Genomic DNA, 18,079 nt, shown 5'->3' with positions numbered 1-18,079 from the left:
CATGCCTCTCGAGGCCACATAGAAAGTGAAGACATATACTCAAGGCCTCTTGCTGTAAAATGGGTTTAAATCTTCCTCTACAGCCAACATCCATTCTCAGTGAAAAGGCCAAATGCCCAATCACACACAGAGCCCCCTCACTCACACTCACTCTTACTTACTCACTCTCTCTCTCTCTCACTCGCTCTCTATCTCATTTCCCTCTCTCCCTCTCTTAAAGATGTAGACAAAAGGAAGAAAATGAGAGATTGAAAGAGCCAAGCAAAACAGATCTAGGGCTGAGTCAGAGAGAAAAAAGGGCTGAAGGAGTGAGACATCGTTCAATCCCAGTGATGAAACACCATCTTGTGTAAGGCTTGGCATGTTATCCTGTCGCTTTTAAAGATCAGACTCTCATACTTCGTGGATGCGCTATACAAGTACAGAGCTTGAATGCTGCAGCACGATGATGTGATCCTTTAATTACAGCACTGCTGGCTAGCGATGAAGTCGTGCTAGCATTCACATAGGTGCAGATAATTATGGCGTGTTCATTTGTAAATGACAATCACACACTGGATTGGCTGTTTTACAGGTAAATGAAACACTAAAGCATTTTTCAACCTAATCTGGACCATGTCTGTATGTACAATGTGTGGATGTGTAGGAGAATTTTGAAATTTGTGGAATAAAAGGAACATATAATGGAAATCTAAGGACAGTGGTTGTGACATCAGTAAATGTTGAACAAAAATGCTAATTAGTCAGAGGTATCTGTAAGTTATTTGTATACATTAATCATTTTGGAGATGGGAAATCTTTTTTTGTTTTATTTATTTTTTTATTTCATGGGAAAGTGTTAAACTGTGATCACGGGCAATTATGAGTGTCCTGGTGTCATGTGATTTTAGAGAGCATGTAGTGGTAACATTGGCTAGGAGAAACTTCTTGAGACAACAAGAAGAAGCCTTGAGAGGAACCAGAGTCAAAGGGGAAACCATCCTGTTCTGGATAATGGAATTATAAATCATTACAGCATGCTGGTGTAGAAGAATAAAGACAAACTGTGTTGAAATGTGTTCAAAGGATGTTCAGTATGAGAAGATGATCTGGAAGGTTATTCCAGAGTCCTGGAATGAGCACAGGACAGTCAGTAGTTTTTAAGTACAACTCTATAGTATCCATGTGTTGTGATACACTGAGGAAAGGGTGAGGCATGGGAATAAACTGTAAGTGCAAATTTAGGGTATAAATGCGAGACCATCCATAAGTACAGGAAACTCCAAGAGGAGGTTTTATTTTATTGCTGTATTGCTCCAATGCTGGGAAGTAGGAAACTACATAAGCATAAACAGCTTTAAAACCTTAAGACCCTTTTCTGTTAGTGTGTTTGGCTGTAGTTTTGAATTTCATGTTAATTAATCAATTTTAAACATTTCTTCACATATTCCAACAACTACACCCATTGTATGTGCATTTAGAGTAAAAATACGGCGTCTTCTTTTCTTTCCTCAGAACAGGGAAAGCTGTTGAAATGTTTTTTATCCTCTGTAATTAGATGTGTTGGTTAAAGAGTAGGTTGAAACAGTGCTACAGTAAAAATCAGACAGTAATTGCGAAATGATTTATGAGAAGATAAAAAAAAAAAATATGAAAAGACAAATCTGCTGGATTTCAATCCACTCACCAACGTCTGATGCTTTGTGAACTTTTATTATTTCTGCCAGGTCAAAATTTCCAGCTATAATAGCCACCTAAAGAAAGAGGATGAGAGGTTTCAATCATGGTCACGATATTTATTTCCTAACCAATTATCCAAACAGTCACCCACATGTTCACACTTGTAAGTATGTTGCGTAACATCCACATTACACAACAATGCAGGACTAAATGTGAGATTGTTGTTAATTAGAGTGCTGCACATTGGAACAAGGGTCAGAGGGTTTGACTGTACTGTACATACAGCTGGAGTTTAGCGTTGATATGGAGATATAATAGAGTCACATTAATGATACGTAAATCAGTGGCATAATTAACATTCTCACTATTTTTTTCTCGTGGCCTCCATCTCTGCCCTCTCCCCCTCTATGTGTTCTCTCTCTCTGCTGTTCTGTCTAAACATGCAGGCTGATTAGCTTTTCTCCATTACAGAGCTGCATCAGACTTTGGAAGCTGTCTAATGGCTTTGTGGGTGCAGCAGTGCCATGTTAGCCTTCTCTTTCCTTTGTGAAATCAAGTTAACTTTGATCTGTGCTGGAAGTCGCTGTCAATTTCAATTGGAGCGAGAGTCCAAGTAGGGAGGAGCTAAATACTCTAAATACGCGTCGTAGAGTGACACAATTACATGAGTATAATTTTTAAGTGTATCTTTACATATCACCAGTGGCAATGCTGGACTTTAAGAAAAGAAAAATAAATTAAATAATAATAATAATAATAATAATAATAATAATAGCCTTCACATAAAACACCCCTACTCCACCCAGACTCAGAAACCTACTGCTCCATTGCCATAATGTTCCTACTTAATTGATACTTAATAATGCTTAATAATCATCCATATTAAGCTTGAGCGTTTCTTACTTTGTGTGTACTCTCTCAATGATTAAATTCTGCCAATTTGCTGAAACCTGAACATTTGCTCAGGCTGGGTGTCTTCAACAAGTTCATTTTCATGATCTAAAGATTCATTCATTCATCTTCAGTACATGCTTTATCCTGATCAGCGTCACTGTGGATCTCGGGAACACTGGATGCAAGAAGGGAATACACCTACGTACACATACATGCAGATGCAATCAAAATGATTCAACCCCCATTGCAAATCAGGTTTATTTTTAAAATGTACAGACTTTCAGCTGTTTGCGATAAACAAATCAAGCAAAAGCAGTTGAAATAGTTCAACACAACGAATGCTTCATGTGTTTTCAACAAATTCAACTAAAAATGCAACTTATAATGACTTCTCCAGTTTCAAAATTATTCAACCCCCTGAATAGAAACCTTCACAACAACATAGATATGCAAAACACACACTAATGAATCAAGGGTTTTATTAGTTGCACCAAGTGTGCTTGAGCTGGAACACATGACATACCTGAACTGGCTAGGGGCAGAAAATTTATAAAATACATGGACGGGGCAGAAAAAGGAATCCATCAATGTCTGCAAGCAGATTTCTGAGAATGCAGGTTGTGAAAAACCCTCGAGTGACTGCAAAAGACCTGCAGCGAGACTTGGTGCAACAGGCAGTGAGGTTTCAGTGAACACAGTAAGGCATGTACTAAACGCAGAAGGTTTCCATGCCGGAACTCCAAGACGTACACCACTACTGACCCAAAAGCACAAGAAAAGTCGGGTTCAAAAATCATATAAATAAGCCACAGAAGTTTTGGGATTCTGTTCTGTGGAGCAATGAAACAAAACTGGAACTTTTCGGCACGATGGATCAGCGGTATGTCTGGAGGAAGAGGAATGAAAAAAGAACACTCTGTCCACAGTCAATCATGGTGGTGGCTCGGTGATGCTCTGGGGCTGCTTTGCATCCTCTGGCACTGGAAACCTGCAGCGTGTGGAAGGCAAGATGGATTCTTTGAAGTATCAGGAAATCCTCTGAGAAAACGTCATGAGGAAGCTGAAGCTTGGGCGTCATTAGACCTTCCAACAGGACAATGATCCCAAGCATACCTCAAATTCCACCTAGGCTTGGTTGAAGAAGTCGTCCTGGAAGATTCTACAGGACCATCACAGTCACCTGACTTGAACCCCATAGAAACTCTCTCCTGGGATTTGAAGAAGGCGTTTGCAGCACACAAACCCAAGAATATTACTGAACTGGAGACCATTGCTCATGAGGAATGGGTGAGATTCCTCAGGAACGCTGCCAGAAGCTGGTGTCTGGCTCTGCATCCCGTTTGCAGCAGGTCATAACAGCAAAACGGTGCTCTACTAAATATTAAAGATACTTGCCATGAAGGGACTGAATAATTTTGAGACTGGAGAAATCGTTATAAGTTGCATTTTCAGTGGAATTTGTTGAAACCACTTGAAGCAGTCGTTGTGTTGAAATATTCCAATTGCTTTTGTTTGATTTGTTTATCGCAAACAGCTGAAAGTCTGTAAATTTTAACAATAAACCTGATTTGTAATGGGGGTTGAATCATTCTGACTGCAACTGTAGACCATTCATCTCAGGGCATCATGTACACACATTCACACCTAGGGGTAGGTGGAAGGAAACTACAGAACCAGGAGGCTAAGAAACATAACCTGCTCCCTTGAGATGCTTCTGTGATGCGATATGTCTCCTGATCACATTTTTAAAATAAAGATGTACATTTCTGTGAGCTATTTTCTACTCAATTTCCTGGATTTTCTAGGGCTATTTGTCTGTTAGCATTTCATTTTGTGACTCCTAGCTTCATACTGGTGCTTGCTGTGCTGTTAGATGAATGCTGAAGGTTGACCAGCACTGCATGATGTGGAAGGGAAATACTTCACTTTAGAGTTTATTATTACATCAGAAAAAATATAGTATGGTAAAATTATGGTCAAATACTTGGTGATGTTTGATGCCCAGATGAAGGCTACATGAATGAAGTACATTTTGTTGCCTGTAGCTTCCCCACTAATTTCTTGCTGTGCTTGATCTCTATCTGACTTACAGTCATGGGATGTCTGATCACCTTTTTGGCATTGTTTATTTATTTATTTTTACCTGTAATCCACTCATGGCAGTGGACAGTTTACGATCTGTGCAATTCTCATTGTTCTATATCACAGGTTTTACAATATAACTGATAAATAAATGTTTTGTGATTCCTCTTGATGTATGAACAGTTACAGTGTGCAATGGTGGCAGGTCGAGTGTTTCTGAATTTAACCCGTAAAACTACTTATCAGTGCTTATCAATAGATGTCCCAATGACCTAGACCATTTCTTTAGATCGGACCACAATACAATGTGTATAATCAAACACCCAATGTACATCAACTTTACCTCGCGAGAGCAATATAAATGGTATTTATGGAAACACACACCACCTTCCATGTTGGCATTAATGGTTCTGATTGACTATTTATTTTATTTAGCAAAGGTAAAAGTAACGAAAATCATTGTTTAGATTTACAAAGACATGGCATATATGATACTGATGGGTTCAGCAAGGAAATTTCCTGTGGTGTCAACGATGTCGACTTTTAAATCTTTGTAAATCTTGACACGCGAATGATCAATTGGCTTATCAACAGCAGCCTACAGTCAGATTATCTAAAAAAAAAAAAACGCCATTCAAAATAAATAAGTTTATCACACAGGAAAAAATAGACTATTTATGGTCCTGTAGTTAAAGTACTGGAGTGTAAGAGATAGTGTAAGGTTAAATACGGCTGAGAGGAGTGTGTGAACGCTGAGACCTGTGCTCTCACCTGGAAGGCAGTTTGGCTGTTGTAGTTCTTTATCTCTTTATTCGCTCCTCTGAACAGCAAAACACGCGCACAGCTATCCTAGAGAAGAGAGAGAGAGAGAGAGAGATAGATAGAGAGAGAGACAGAGAGAGAGAGAGAGAGAGAAAGAAAGAGGGGTGCTATCATGGCACTGCTTTAATGTCACTGTCTGTTTCTGGGCAGCACTGGGTGGAAGTGAGAATTAAAAAAAAAAAAAAAAAAAAAAAAAAAAAAGGCCAGGAAAGAGAACACACACATACACACACTCACCCGGTCTAGACGTGTTTAAAGTAAGCCTGAGTCTGCTGGGGTTTGTGTCCTACTTTCTGTAAGTGTAGTGGTTAGTGTGGTGGATGAGTACAACTTTCACACCTCCTGAAGTCCTGAAGAGCATGTCTGACTGCAAGTGCGTAAACACGAATCATGTGCTTTCTATCTTTCAGGTTTCTCTCTCTCTCTGTCACACACACACACACACACACACTTTCTCTATCTTTCTGTCTCACAAATCAACCAGCTCTCCCAATGGGCAGAGCTTAATTTGACTTGCTTATGACCTGTAATGTTACTGATTTTCAACAGTGTGAGTGTTTGTGTGTAAGCGCGTGTCAGTCTTGTATGAAATACAGTAGATGCGGATTTGCCTAACTCTAGTTGTGCCTTTCTGAAAATCAATATGTAATTTAAAATTTAAATTAACAGAGTAATGACTGAGCGACTCATTCACAGCTAGCCTCTAAAAACTTTTACCATTAACCCACAGTTCTCTCATACTCTCTCTCTCTCTCTCTCTCTCTCTCTCTCTCTTATTCACTCAGGAACGTCACACATCCCAGCAGTATCGGCACTAATGTTGTCCTGCACTGTTATATATATATATATTTTTTATAAGATCTCTGCTTATAAACAGAACTCTCAGGCTCTGTCTGTACTCTACTGTATTAAAGTTGGGCCAGACGCAATCACACAGTTTACCCTGTTCTCCGATGCTACACTGTGTCCAATCAGTGTAGTGGTCACCATGTAGAGATATAGGCAGTAGGTGACCTCTACTGGTGAGAGGAGGTATTGCGGGACTCTCGTTCTCTCTGCCCTTGACTCGAAATGAATGTTTAATTACATTAACAGAGCTTCTGAATAATGTATGAAACATTTCAGCAGCTTAATTCTACTAACTACGAACACTAATGAAGCTCGACTCGACTCCCCGTCGTTATTAGTTTCACTTCAGCGGTGTATATACTGGGATAGGTTGTGTGATGAGATGTCTGTGTGTAAGCGATCAGAAGTAGTACTTAGGAGCAGTGTATACGCAGTGTGTTGGATTTGTGAACACAGTACGCATGTTTTTGGTTGTGTTAAAACACCAAATGCTGCGTCACTGTACACTGGATCATTTCTTCTTAGACGAATGCAAGAAATATCCTCAGTCAGTCAAATTAAGAAGGAAAATGTTAAATAGCTTCATGTTTCTTATTTGCTCTGTCCAGAAATGTTTTAATGGTTAATGCCAAAAATGAGGCAGTAAAGAAGGTGTTTAGGAAAACTTCAGGCTTCATTTTGGAACAGGAGTGCAATAATACACTAATTTTTGTTTTCTACATTAACAGGTTGTCACAGCATGTAAAGGGAAGAACATTTATATTTGATTTAATAATTTAATAACAGTCTTAGCCACAAGAAATAAAATCAGAGCAGACTAAAAAGCAATTTAGCTCTTGTTAAAGAGAGAGAGAGCGAGAGACAGAGAGCAAGAAATTCAACACACACATCACATACCGTACATTGTACATCATCTGGGAATCTCTGGCATACTGGAAATACTCGTGTGGTTCATGTACTACAGTACATCCAGCTTTTGAGTGAATTTCACCATGAGCAGTATGTACTGTATAGATATTCAGAGATCACAGATGTTGTGTGCTAGCTAGCTGATTAGCATGTGGAATGAAAACAAACATGTCCGAACATCACTTGAAAACGTCCTCGGTAGAAATCCCATCTGGTTACCCTGTGTTTGCTTGCTAGCTAGCTAGCTAACGTGAGCAGCAGTGGAATGAAAACAATTATACAAACGACTTAAACTTTCGACAGAAACCCTATTAGTTTAGCGAGCTAGCTAATGTGAGCAGCAGTGGAAGGAAAACAGTTATAAATACGACTTAAACTTGCTCAGAGCAACCCTATTAGTTTAGCGAGCTAGCTCGCAAAAATTGTCAAAATGTGCATATACCGTATAAATGACTTTCACAAATGTCATTTATAAAAATGTCAGTGTCATACGAATGACATGATTATAAATGACGTCGTTCTTCCATATATGGACTTGAAGACACGCCCACCCAGAGCCGCTCTAGCTTCCATATACAGTGTGGACTTGCATATGACAGAACCGGATTTGCATGATCTACAGACTAAACTTGGTCAAGCTCAGAAATAAAACGCTCTAGGACTCGATGGCAAGTAAGCAGCAAATATTATTGTATATATTTAAATAACAAGTCTAATATTTGCACAGTTGCATTATGTTCATTCAAATAAATCTGTATTAGGGGTTCGGTACTAGAAGATATTATCAGCCAGATATTAATCTATGTTTGTCCTGTTTTCTTAGTGACACACAGTGAAACAGCACACAGTACCGTTGTTATTTATGTGAGCTTTTGCTCATGCCTTATTGTTATGAAAGAGAGCTAAGAAGAGAGAGATGAGGGGATTATCTGTCTGTTTCCATTGGTGTTCGTGTTGTTTTCTGTCTCTTATTGATCAGTTTATATATGTGACATTAGTGAGGGTCAGCTCGGGTTTAATCTCATTGCAGGGAACTAAATGAAGAAAAACAATTACCACTCCTATATAGTGAACATACACTGATGAACACTCACAGCTGCTCTCAGAGCTGGTAAGCAGGGATGGAGGAACATATACCAAAATGTTGGAAAGGGCAAAATAACAGAAACACGTCCTAATATATTAATACCATGTTTATAAGGAGTGGGTCATTTACCTTCTTTACCTCCAGAACAGTTTAAATCCTTCTTGGAAAGTCCAGAGTGGTTTGTGGTGGAATGTTGGACCGTTCATTCAAAGAAATCTCGCTTTGTTCTTCAAGCGATGAAGGAGGTGGATATCAAATTCTCAGTCTAGGCTCCAGAACTTCTCTTAAAGGTTCAATGATGTTTAAATCTGGTGATTGAGGAGGGCATGGAAGACACAAATCCAGGTGTTCATCAAACACCATGTGGTGCAGCTGGTCCTGTAAAATTGCCTCATATTTGTTGGCTGCTATATCACTGTCCAAAGCAATCACCGTACCTAAAGATTTCCATGACATGGTGTCCAAAAATATTACAGATCCCCCACTGTGCTTAACAGTTGGTGCCACACATGGTGATTTGAAGGCATGCTTCATCCAAACATAAATCCATCCAGATATAGGACATACTGTAAGATCAAAGCAGACTATATTACGTTTTTCCATTCTTAACATTCCGGGTTTTGTGCTCTTTACAAAGTTTCTGAATGGTAGCCCTGACATGAATTTCAGCTTTGTGGTGCAGATGACGTGCCGTTTCTGTTGAGATGGGGTCAAAGAGGTGTTCATTCAGTTCAGTGACTATGCTTTTCAGACAATTGCACCACCAATTGCAATTCAGACACCCGCTCGTCTTTCTCGTGCTTCATTACAGTTTAAGTACTATTATTGCTGTGGACCGAACAAAACAATACAGAATAGTACGTAAATAAGGAACACTAAATCTTTGTGGACCTTAAAAACTGCCTATTCTCGGATCCTAATGGGATTTTAAATGATTATTTTATTTAAAATCGGACGGCCACGGAGGGAAAACCTGTTAAACGTATAGATAAAACACTCATAGACAGTACAGCTAGTATTAAGTGTAAAACAAATATGTGGCATGCCTTTAAGTTCATAATTAGAATGATGAAGCTGTTGGCTTTTTCCAATTAGATTAGATGTAAACTATTCCAATAAAATAAAACCATTTCTAATATTCCCAATTCATGAAACATCTAATAGTAAACACTTTTTATTCACTCATACATATTATGTGGTTAGATTATAGATTTTCTAAAATGAGTCATTTAAACAAAAATGCTAAAGTGTAGGGTTTTCAATATCTATTAACGGTTGATAGACATAGTGTATGCTACGATAAACTACAAAATACTGCAGGCACAAATGTATTAAAAGTACAGTAAAGTGCAGTATTTTGTATTGTGAAAATAAAGAAGAGGGGCATTACATCAGTAGCACCACCTCAGTTGTAGAGTTTTGTTGGATGGTAGCTAATGCTACCACTGGTTTCTTATTGTACTCTACCATGCTGGTTGACCTGCTATTATATTTTTCATCTGTGTGCTAATGCTAATGTAAGCTTATCATACACCAATCAGTCATAATATTAAAACCACTGATAGGTGAAGTGAATAACATTGATTATCTCATCACAATGGCACCCGTCAAGGCTAGGCAGCAAGTGAAGTGTCTGTTCTCGAAGTTGATGTGTTGGAAGCGTAAGGATCTGAGTGACTTTGACAAGGGCCAAATTGTGATGGCTAGACGACTGGGTCAGGGCATCTCCAAAATGGCAGGTCTTGTGAGGTGTTTCCGGTATGCAGTGGATTGAGTATCTACCAAAAGTGGAATAAGGAAGGACAACTGTAGCACATGTAGCAAATGCTGGCAATGATAGAAAGGTGGAAGAACATCACAGCATGTGCGTCGCTTATCTGTGGGAAAAATGGCACCAGGACGCACTATGGGAAGAAGGCAAGCCGACGGAGTCAGTGTGATGTTCTGGAAAATGTTCTGCTGGGAGACCTTGGGTTCTGGCATTCATGTGGATGTTACTTTGACACGTACCACCTACCTAAACATTGTTGCAGACATACATACATTGTTGCAGACATACATACAAATACAGTACATACATTCATGTCAAGGTATTCCCTAACAGCAGTGGCCTCTTTCAGCAGGATAATGTCCCCTGCAACACTGCAAACATTGTTCAGGAATGGTTTGAGAGACGTGACAAAGTGTTGAAGCTATTGACTTGGCCTCCAAATTCCCCAGATCTCAATCCGATCGAGCATCTATGGGATGTGCTGGACAAACAAGTCCAATCCATGGAGGCCCTACATCGCAACTTACAGGACTTAAAGGATCTGCTGCTGACGTCTTAGTGACAGATACCACAGTACACCTTCAGAGGTCTTGTGGAGTCCGTGCCTCGACGAGTCAGAGCTGTTTTAGAGGCACAAGGTGGACCTACACAATATTAGACAGGTGGTTTTAATGTTATGGCTGATCGGTGTAGATATAAAATCAAACCTGCTTTAAATAAATAAAGGTCACGACCTGTTCACAAACAGAAGGTGTTGCAGAGAATTTCTAGAGCAGCTCTGGTCCGGGTATCACTTTAAAATCCGACAGAATTGCATGAGCATCTGTTTACATGATGTCACTAAACTAACAAAAACAAGCCGTTTTCTCTTTCCGTGACCATCAAATATGAATTACAATATGTTATATTTTAAATACATACTGTCCCTTCCTCATGGTATGCATATTATAACCGATACCTCATACAGAAATACATATATTTATGTGGGATGTTGTACAGTAAATGAGTTAGATGCTGGGATGAGTTAGAGTTCAGTCAAGTGCGCTGACCTGATTTTAGACATTCTTGAAATTGCTGTTTTTTTCAAACACATGTACCCCTTAATCTACTCAGGTGCAGAGTGATATTTGTTGCATATGGTGACTCAGATGAATAATTCACACACGATGCATGGACCCCATTATGTAACTTTGTTTTGAAACATGCTAGGAACAATTAGAAACCACACCAACGTACGTCGGTATCAAGAAGTTCATGTACTGAAGCACTTCAATTAAACGACGGTTTAATTTAATGACGGATTCATTAGTATTTTTTAAAAATGGAGTTGTTATGGTTTACATTGCCTATGCGGTGTCTTTTATGCTGTTGCATGTAAATTGATAGACGGGATTACACTAGGCCCGTTGTGTCACACAGACTGTACCATATACTTTAGAACGTTTTATTCAGAAGAAAAAAGTCTTGTAGAATAAACTGTTTCCAAAGAAACAAATGGAGCGTTGCGTCATTTACTCCACTGCTTCCTCATACAAATTTGTCTTATGTGCAACGAGATAAACATTACACCTATAGAAATCTCCATGAATTGTCCAATCCATGAGTCCGTGTTTCTGGAAGATTCAATCAGAGAGGAGTGTGACGGTGTATGTGACTAGAATATGACTTGGCACTACAGTAGAGGAGTTGCGGTGAGACACGCTGTCTGAATTTACATGCACATCTGCTGCAAACGTTCAGATACTCTGCTAGGCATCCGTACAAACAACTTGGAGCCGTATTTACTAAGAGAAGTGCCAATTACAGCCAGATAACGAGCGCTTAAGGATGTGTGTGCCAGTAAACACAGGCCAGATTGCATGACTCTCACATGGCTGGTGAAGTATAAAGCCATTTTTCAATGTGTATTTCGGCCCAGTGTTTGTTTATTGAGGTTTTTAAATTGCCCACAACCTGAAATAATAATTTTAAAAAAATCAATGTTTCATTTTATTGTCCATCTCCATCATTTAGGAACTGTGTATTATGAAATTGTTGTAAAAGTGAGATAAGGTTAGAACTACAGACAAACCTTTAGGTTTGGTGTTAGAACTCATTCATATATAGAGTTAGAATAATATGACTTGGCAGGTTATACGTTCGGGAGAGCTCGTATAAGAATGAGATCGTCAGGTGTGCACAAACTTTTGCCATACGGTATAGTGTCGCTCTAGAAGAAGCCGAACAGCGAGCATCCTTGTAAGGTACTTGAATCACGTAAATTGGCTCGTCTTCGTTTGGAGCATCAGCGGCTCTACTTCGAAGGCTCTCCAAGATTGTCAATCTGCTGTTCCAAATAATTCCACAAGTTCATCACATTGTTAACAGACCCACTGAGCTGTGTGTTTGACTTCCTTTGGTGGGTGTCCTTTGGCTATACCAAATGCGATAGCACCCTTTTGCCACTTCCACAACACTGTCCTCTCTATTCTAAGAGTCTGGCCAACAACTTGTGATCCGCTTTCATTCTACATTCATCCAGGTGGACCATACTGACATGGCACATGTGAGCGGCTGTGGCTCAGGTGGTAGAGCGGGTTGTCCATTAATCATAGGGTTGGCGGTTCTATTCCTGGCCTACATGACTCCATATACCGAAGTGTCCTTGGGCAAGACACTGAACCCCAACTTGCTCCTGATGGCAAGTTAGCGCCTTGCATGGCAGCTCTGCTACCATTGGTGGTGCAGAATGCTGCTAAACATGGTCCTTAATGTCTGCTGAAAACACTAAGGTCAAAGTGTATAACCCAGGCATATGGGTGTTCATCTGTTATTTCAATCTACAGTTGGAATTCACACAGAAAACGTTCACGATTTTGTGTGGACTGAAAATCTAGCACTATTCATGGAGGTATGAGTACATGCATGTTTATTATGGCACTGTATAGCATGCTTGTTTTACCTGGTTGTAGAGGGCACAGATGTGTAGGGCAGTGTTTCCAGAAGCATTCTGCGCACTCATGTCAGCTCCATAGAAGAGAAGGTGCTCCAGATGTTGCACGTGGCCATGACGACAAGCCTGAACACACACACACAAACACAAACGAATCTGTTAGATAGTGTTAAGGTTTGCATTTTACCCATTTATGGATAAAAGAGTAACCCTGATTATTTTTAAGAAATTTGGAGACGTGTATCTCCAGAAAAGCTTTTTTTGCCCTCTCTTTCTTTCTCATCTTGCCTTTGTGCTCTTGCTCTCTCGTATTGTTATTCCCCATACACACAGCTGATACAAGAGATAGAACAATTGTTTTGTATTATCAATGTCACAATCTAATTCTCTATTACGCAGCTACGGCCTCTCTGCATATGAATGAAGTATGGGGTGTAAAAACACCGGTTCAAAAACTGCACAAGAGGCCCTCACTGCCACAGCAAGAGAGAAAGGATAGTGATAAAGTGAGAGAGGGGTTAGAGGAGAACACAAGGAGGAGGGAGGAGGAGGAGAGGGAGTGTCAGTGAGAGATAGACGGCTACAGGATGCGAACATGTAATGTCTCTGAAGGCTGTGATGTGTGTGTGAATGGGTTACACTGGGACAAAACCATGCATACCTGTCAAATTTCAAATCCAGTACAAGATTTTCTTATTTGTTATTAAAGCCCTACACAGACTGGAACCTTGTTTACCTCTTTTTCTATTAAAACCTTCAGTTTCTATTCTCTCACGCTTTTGAGGTGCTATAGGTACACTGTGTATTGCTGGCGAGTTTACATTTTAGTCCTATTATTTTCTTCTTCTTTTTTTTTTTTTTGTCCATTTACAATTTTAGGACATACTTGTTCTGCTTATTTTTTAGTTCTATGTTTTATTCTCTTTTAATCTTATTTTATTAGCACATTCTCTTGTTTTTATGTTTATTGGCTTTTATCTTGTCTTATTGTGCTAGCTCATTTTATTTGGTCTTATCCCTGTATAATAATTTGTTGAGTTATTAATTCTATTGTACAGCACTTTGGTTGCCCTTGTGGTGTTTTACATGTGCTTTATAAATACAGTTGACTTGACAAAATGCCTCCAATTGTCAACTTGCCTCTCATGGCCCACACGACACACACACACACACACACACAGTCAGGAATGAACTAGTGTGTGTGTGTGTGTGTGTGTGTGTGTGTGTGTGTGTGTGTGTGTGTGTGTGTGTGTGTGTGTGTGTGTGTGTGTGAGTGAGAGAGAGAGAGAGAGAGAGAGAGAAGGAGACACTCAACCTGTCCCATATTTCTCTTGATCTTATTGATCTTACAGCATCTATATGACAATACAACCTCCGGCGAGAATTTGTAAACACAGAGCATTAGTGGTGGCTGCAGACACACACACACACACACGCACACATGCACACACATGCGCATTTGTCTTCCTTGTCTAGACTATCCTTGTGTTAACACACCTAAATCTAGCCCTAATCTTAACCCCAGTAATAAAAAAATATATATCTTTGGCTCTTTTTAAGGAAACACAACACTTTACAGAAGCCCTGAGTCACTGAGGAAGAGGGTGACACAGATTCAGTCATGCAAGATGGACAGTACTATTGTCTTCATTATGAGAGGGACAAGTCAACGTCAATTGTGGGTTATGACCTCATGAAGTGTACTACGTGACCAAGAACAGGGTTTGGGAGCATTAGAGCTGTAAATGACACAAAGGTTAAATCCAGGCAGAGCTCAAATCACGGTCTTATTTTTCTCACTGTCCTCAGCTAAAGCCTTACTGACTCCCCCCTCTCTCTCTCTCTCTCTCTCTCTCTCTCTCTCTCGTTCTGCCTCTCACTTTCTCTCTCTGTCTCTCTCGCTCTCTCTCTGCCTCTCTCTCTCTCTCTCTTTGCCTCTCTCTCTACCTGTCTCTCGTTCTGCCTCTGACTATCTCTCTCTCTGCCTCTCTGTCTCTCTGTCTCTCTCTCTCTCTCTGCCTCTCACTCTCTCACTACATATTGAAAAGACAAAAAATGTCAATGTCACATTGAAGACTGAAGAAAACAGCTCTTTATATTTTGTATTTCAGGTTTAAAAGAAGGTACTGCAGCTCAAACCTGCTTTATCAGGTTACTGAAAAATCATACAGTACTATCTTTTTCTAAAAACGCGTTGTAAAAGATGTGCAAACTACAGCAGAGTTGCAACTTTTCATGTCACTTTCACACCAATTAATAGCATTAAACAAACAAACAAACAAACAAACAAACAAACAAACAAACAAACAAACAAACAACAAAACTAAACAAATAAGCTGAGTGGCACCCATGACTGAAAATGTTAAATAAATTTCCGCAGAGCTATAACTCTGTCCTTTGGGTTATTTTGTGCCTCACTGCTCTGATTCAGCAGCTCACAGTCACACACACACAAAAAAAAATAGATAAATAAATAAAATAAAAAATAAATAAATAATGCGGCCAAAAACACATAGCATGTTTGATTCTCTTCTTGCAGTCTGATTGGTTGAGAGCCACAAGCCTAGTCCTCCTTGTTACTAATTTGTTTGCCAGAAATAGCCTTAAAAATACTTCAAACACCAAGGAACCTATTGAAGAAAACCAATTTCAGACATTTGACCTTGCTGTGACCTTGACCCTGTTCGGACCAATTCCAAAATCTAATCTGTTTTTCTACTGGTTTTAATGATATATTCAGCATAAATCCTACAAACATTCAATCACTCGTTCTTGAGATGACAAGAATCCCGGGCGGACGGATGGAAAGACGACCTGAAAACATAACGCCTCCATCACAGAGACATGAAACATACATGACATACAGTCATGTCACAATTATATTTCTACAGCAAGCATCTTGTTTTTCAATGGCTCACGTTTACATGTTTAGCAGATTCAGCTAGAATACTGAATACTGACTACTACTTACAGATTCAGCTAGTTCTACTTACTTAAACAGTAGAACTATTTAGTCTGAGAATACACAACAGGCTGTTGTCCATATCATTTATAGCTCTCTCAATGCGGTGGAATGTGAGTGTGTACGGTTGTTTGCATGGATGTGTGTTACCTGGTGGATCTCCTGCCAGCCGTTTTCATCCACGCAGCCCACCTGAGCGTGGTCATGCAGGAGCAGCTCACAGCAGTAGGGGTCGCCTCCTACCATGGAACTGTGGTACAATGGAGTCAAACCCCGACTGTCTTTATAGTCCGGACTCGCACCCAGGTCCAGCAGTGTCTATACACACACACACACATATGGATGATGTAGAGAGGAGCTGATAAACTGTGAATAGCAAGTGGACTACCAGCAGGAGCTACAGGGTATATAATGGATATATACGTGGTCTCGCGCTACAATGCCTGAGTGAACTTTTGGTCTTTTATGATCCGCCACACGTAGTTCGATCAAAAGGTGCAGGCTATTTGTTGGTACCTTGAATAGTGAAGGCTACAGCAGGGGGAAGAGCTTTCTCTTATGGAACAGCCTTTAATTAGAATTAGTATTCGGGACTCAGACACAGTCTTAGTGTTAAAGTCCAGGCTGAAAACATATTTGTTTAGTCAAGCTTTTTGTGAATAGTTTTTCTTTAGGTAAAGGAGCAGATCTAGAGGGCTCATGGGCATAGAGTGTTGTGGTTTTTTGGACTGTTCATGATTCCCACCAACTTGATAAAAGCCCCAGTCCTGGCTGAAGAAAAGCAGCCTCAAAGCACGATGCTACCAACACCATGCTTCACCGTAGGTATGATGTTCATTTGGTGATGTGCGTTTTTTTTTTTTTTGCACCAAACATACTTTTTGTAATGATGGAATTATTATCCTTTTGGAACTGGTCTCATCCAACCATAACACATTTTGCACATGATTTGGGGTGATTTTGTTTGGCTTGGATGTTTTTTTGTGAGAAAGGGCTTCTGTCTAGCCAGCCTACCCTATACATTACTTTTGAACATGAGACTGAATGTGATTGGTTCATTCTGGACACAGAGACATCCCCAATTATAAAAGTATGTGTGCACACTTATGCAACTAGGTTATTGTACGTTTTTTATTTTTCCTATTTTTCCCCCTAAATGTTTCTGAATGCTTTTCACTTAAATTCTACACGTTGAAATTTCACATTGAGGGTGGAAAAAGTTCTGACATGATTGAGCTTAGCATAATTTTTTTTTTTTTTTTTTTTTTACATGACAAAAACCTGACATTTTAACAGGGGTGTGTAGACTTTTTTATATCCAGTGTACCTACAAGGTGCAATAAGATGGTGAAGATCGGAGCACCGCTTTTTAGGTCATTGAGGGAAATGTCTATGGTCTGTGTGCCTAAAAATGTCTCTAATATCCTGTTAGTACAATCTTTATTTATGTTTTGTTTACACTTTAGCTCCCACTTATGGTGTATAATAATAATGGCGTTGTGTGTTCAATAACCTAAATGATGTGATATACTGTACAGTATATAGGACTAGCCTTGGTAACTATTTCTTTTAGTTATAAAAGAGGCAGAAGTATATTTCTGTCTAGAACAAAACAGCAGAACAACAAATTGGTTCTGTACCTCAGCAGGAGACATTCAAATCCCTCAGGTTTGGAAAGAAATCACAAACAAACCCTCTCTCTCTCCCTCTCTCTCTTTCTCCCTCTCTCTCCCTCCCCCTCTCTCTCTTTCTCCCTATCTCTCTCCCTTTCTCTCTCTTTCTCCCCCTCTTTCTCCCTTTCTCTCTCTCTCTCTCTCTCTCTCTCTCTCTCTCTCTCTCTCTCTCTCTCTCTCTGTCTCTTTCTCCCTCCCCCCTCTCTCTTTTTCTCTCTCTCTCTCTCTCTCTCTGTCTCTTTCTCCCTCTCTCTCTCACTCCCTCCCCCCCCCCTCTCTCTTTCTCCCTCTCTCTCCCTCCCCCTCTCTCTCTTTCTCCCTATCTCTCTCCCTTTCTCTCTCTCTCCCTTTCTCTCTCTTTCTCCCCCTCTTTCTCCCTTTCTCCCTTTCTCTCTCTCTCTCTCTCTCTCTGTCTCTTTCTCCCTCCCCCCTCTCTCTC

The 18,079-nt window shown here is 39.9% G+C and overlaps 1 protein-coding gene across 7 annotated transcripts in view; it reads right to left on the bottom strand.

The window, feature by feature from the left end:
* The window catches only part of shank3a (SH3 and multiple ankyrin repeat domains 3a), a 321,036-nt gene that overhangs the window by 104,500 nt on the left and 198,457 nt on the right, over window positions 1-18,079 (bottom strand). For all 7 annotated transcript variants that reach the window (XR_008393930.1, XR_008393928.1, XR_008393929.1 and 4 more), the window contains 4 exons: window positions 16,118-16,285; window positions 13,015-13,131; window positions 5,407-5,484; window positions 1,667-1,733 (listed from right to left, as the gene is read on the bottom strand). Coding sequence is in view for 4 of the 7 variants with exons in the window: in XM_053678126.1 (XP_053534101.1) it covers window positions 1,667-1,733; window positions 5,407-5,484; window positions 13,015-13,131; window positions 16,118-16,285 (430 nt within the window). In the remaining 3 variants the exon portion in view is untranslated. The remainder of the gene's footprint in view (window positions 1-1,666; window positions 1,734-5,406; window positions 5,485-13,014; window positions 13,132-16,117; window positions 16,286-18,079) is intronic.

This window comes from Ictalurus punctatus, chromosome 4 (genome assembly GCF_001660625.3).
Source record: "Ictalurus punctatus breed USDA103 chromosome 4, Coco_2.0, whole genome shotgun sequence".
Lineage (NCBI taxonomy): Eukaryota > Metazoa > Chordata > Actinopteri > Siluriformes > Ictaluridae > Ictalurus > Ictalurus punctatus.
The sequence above is the reverse complement of the archived record's forward strand: the minus strand, read 5'-3'. Positions and strand labels throughout refer to the sequence as shown.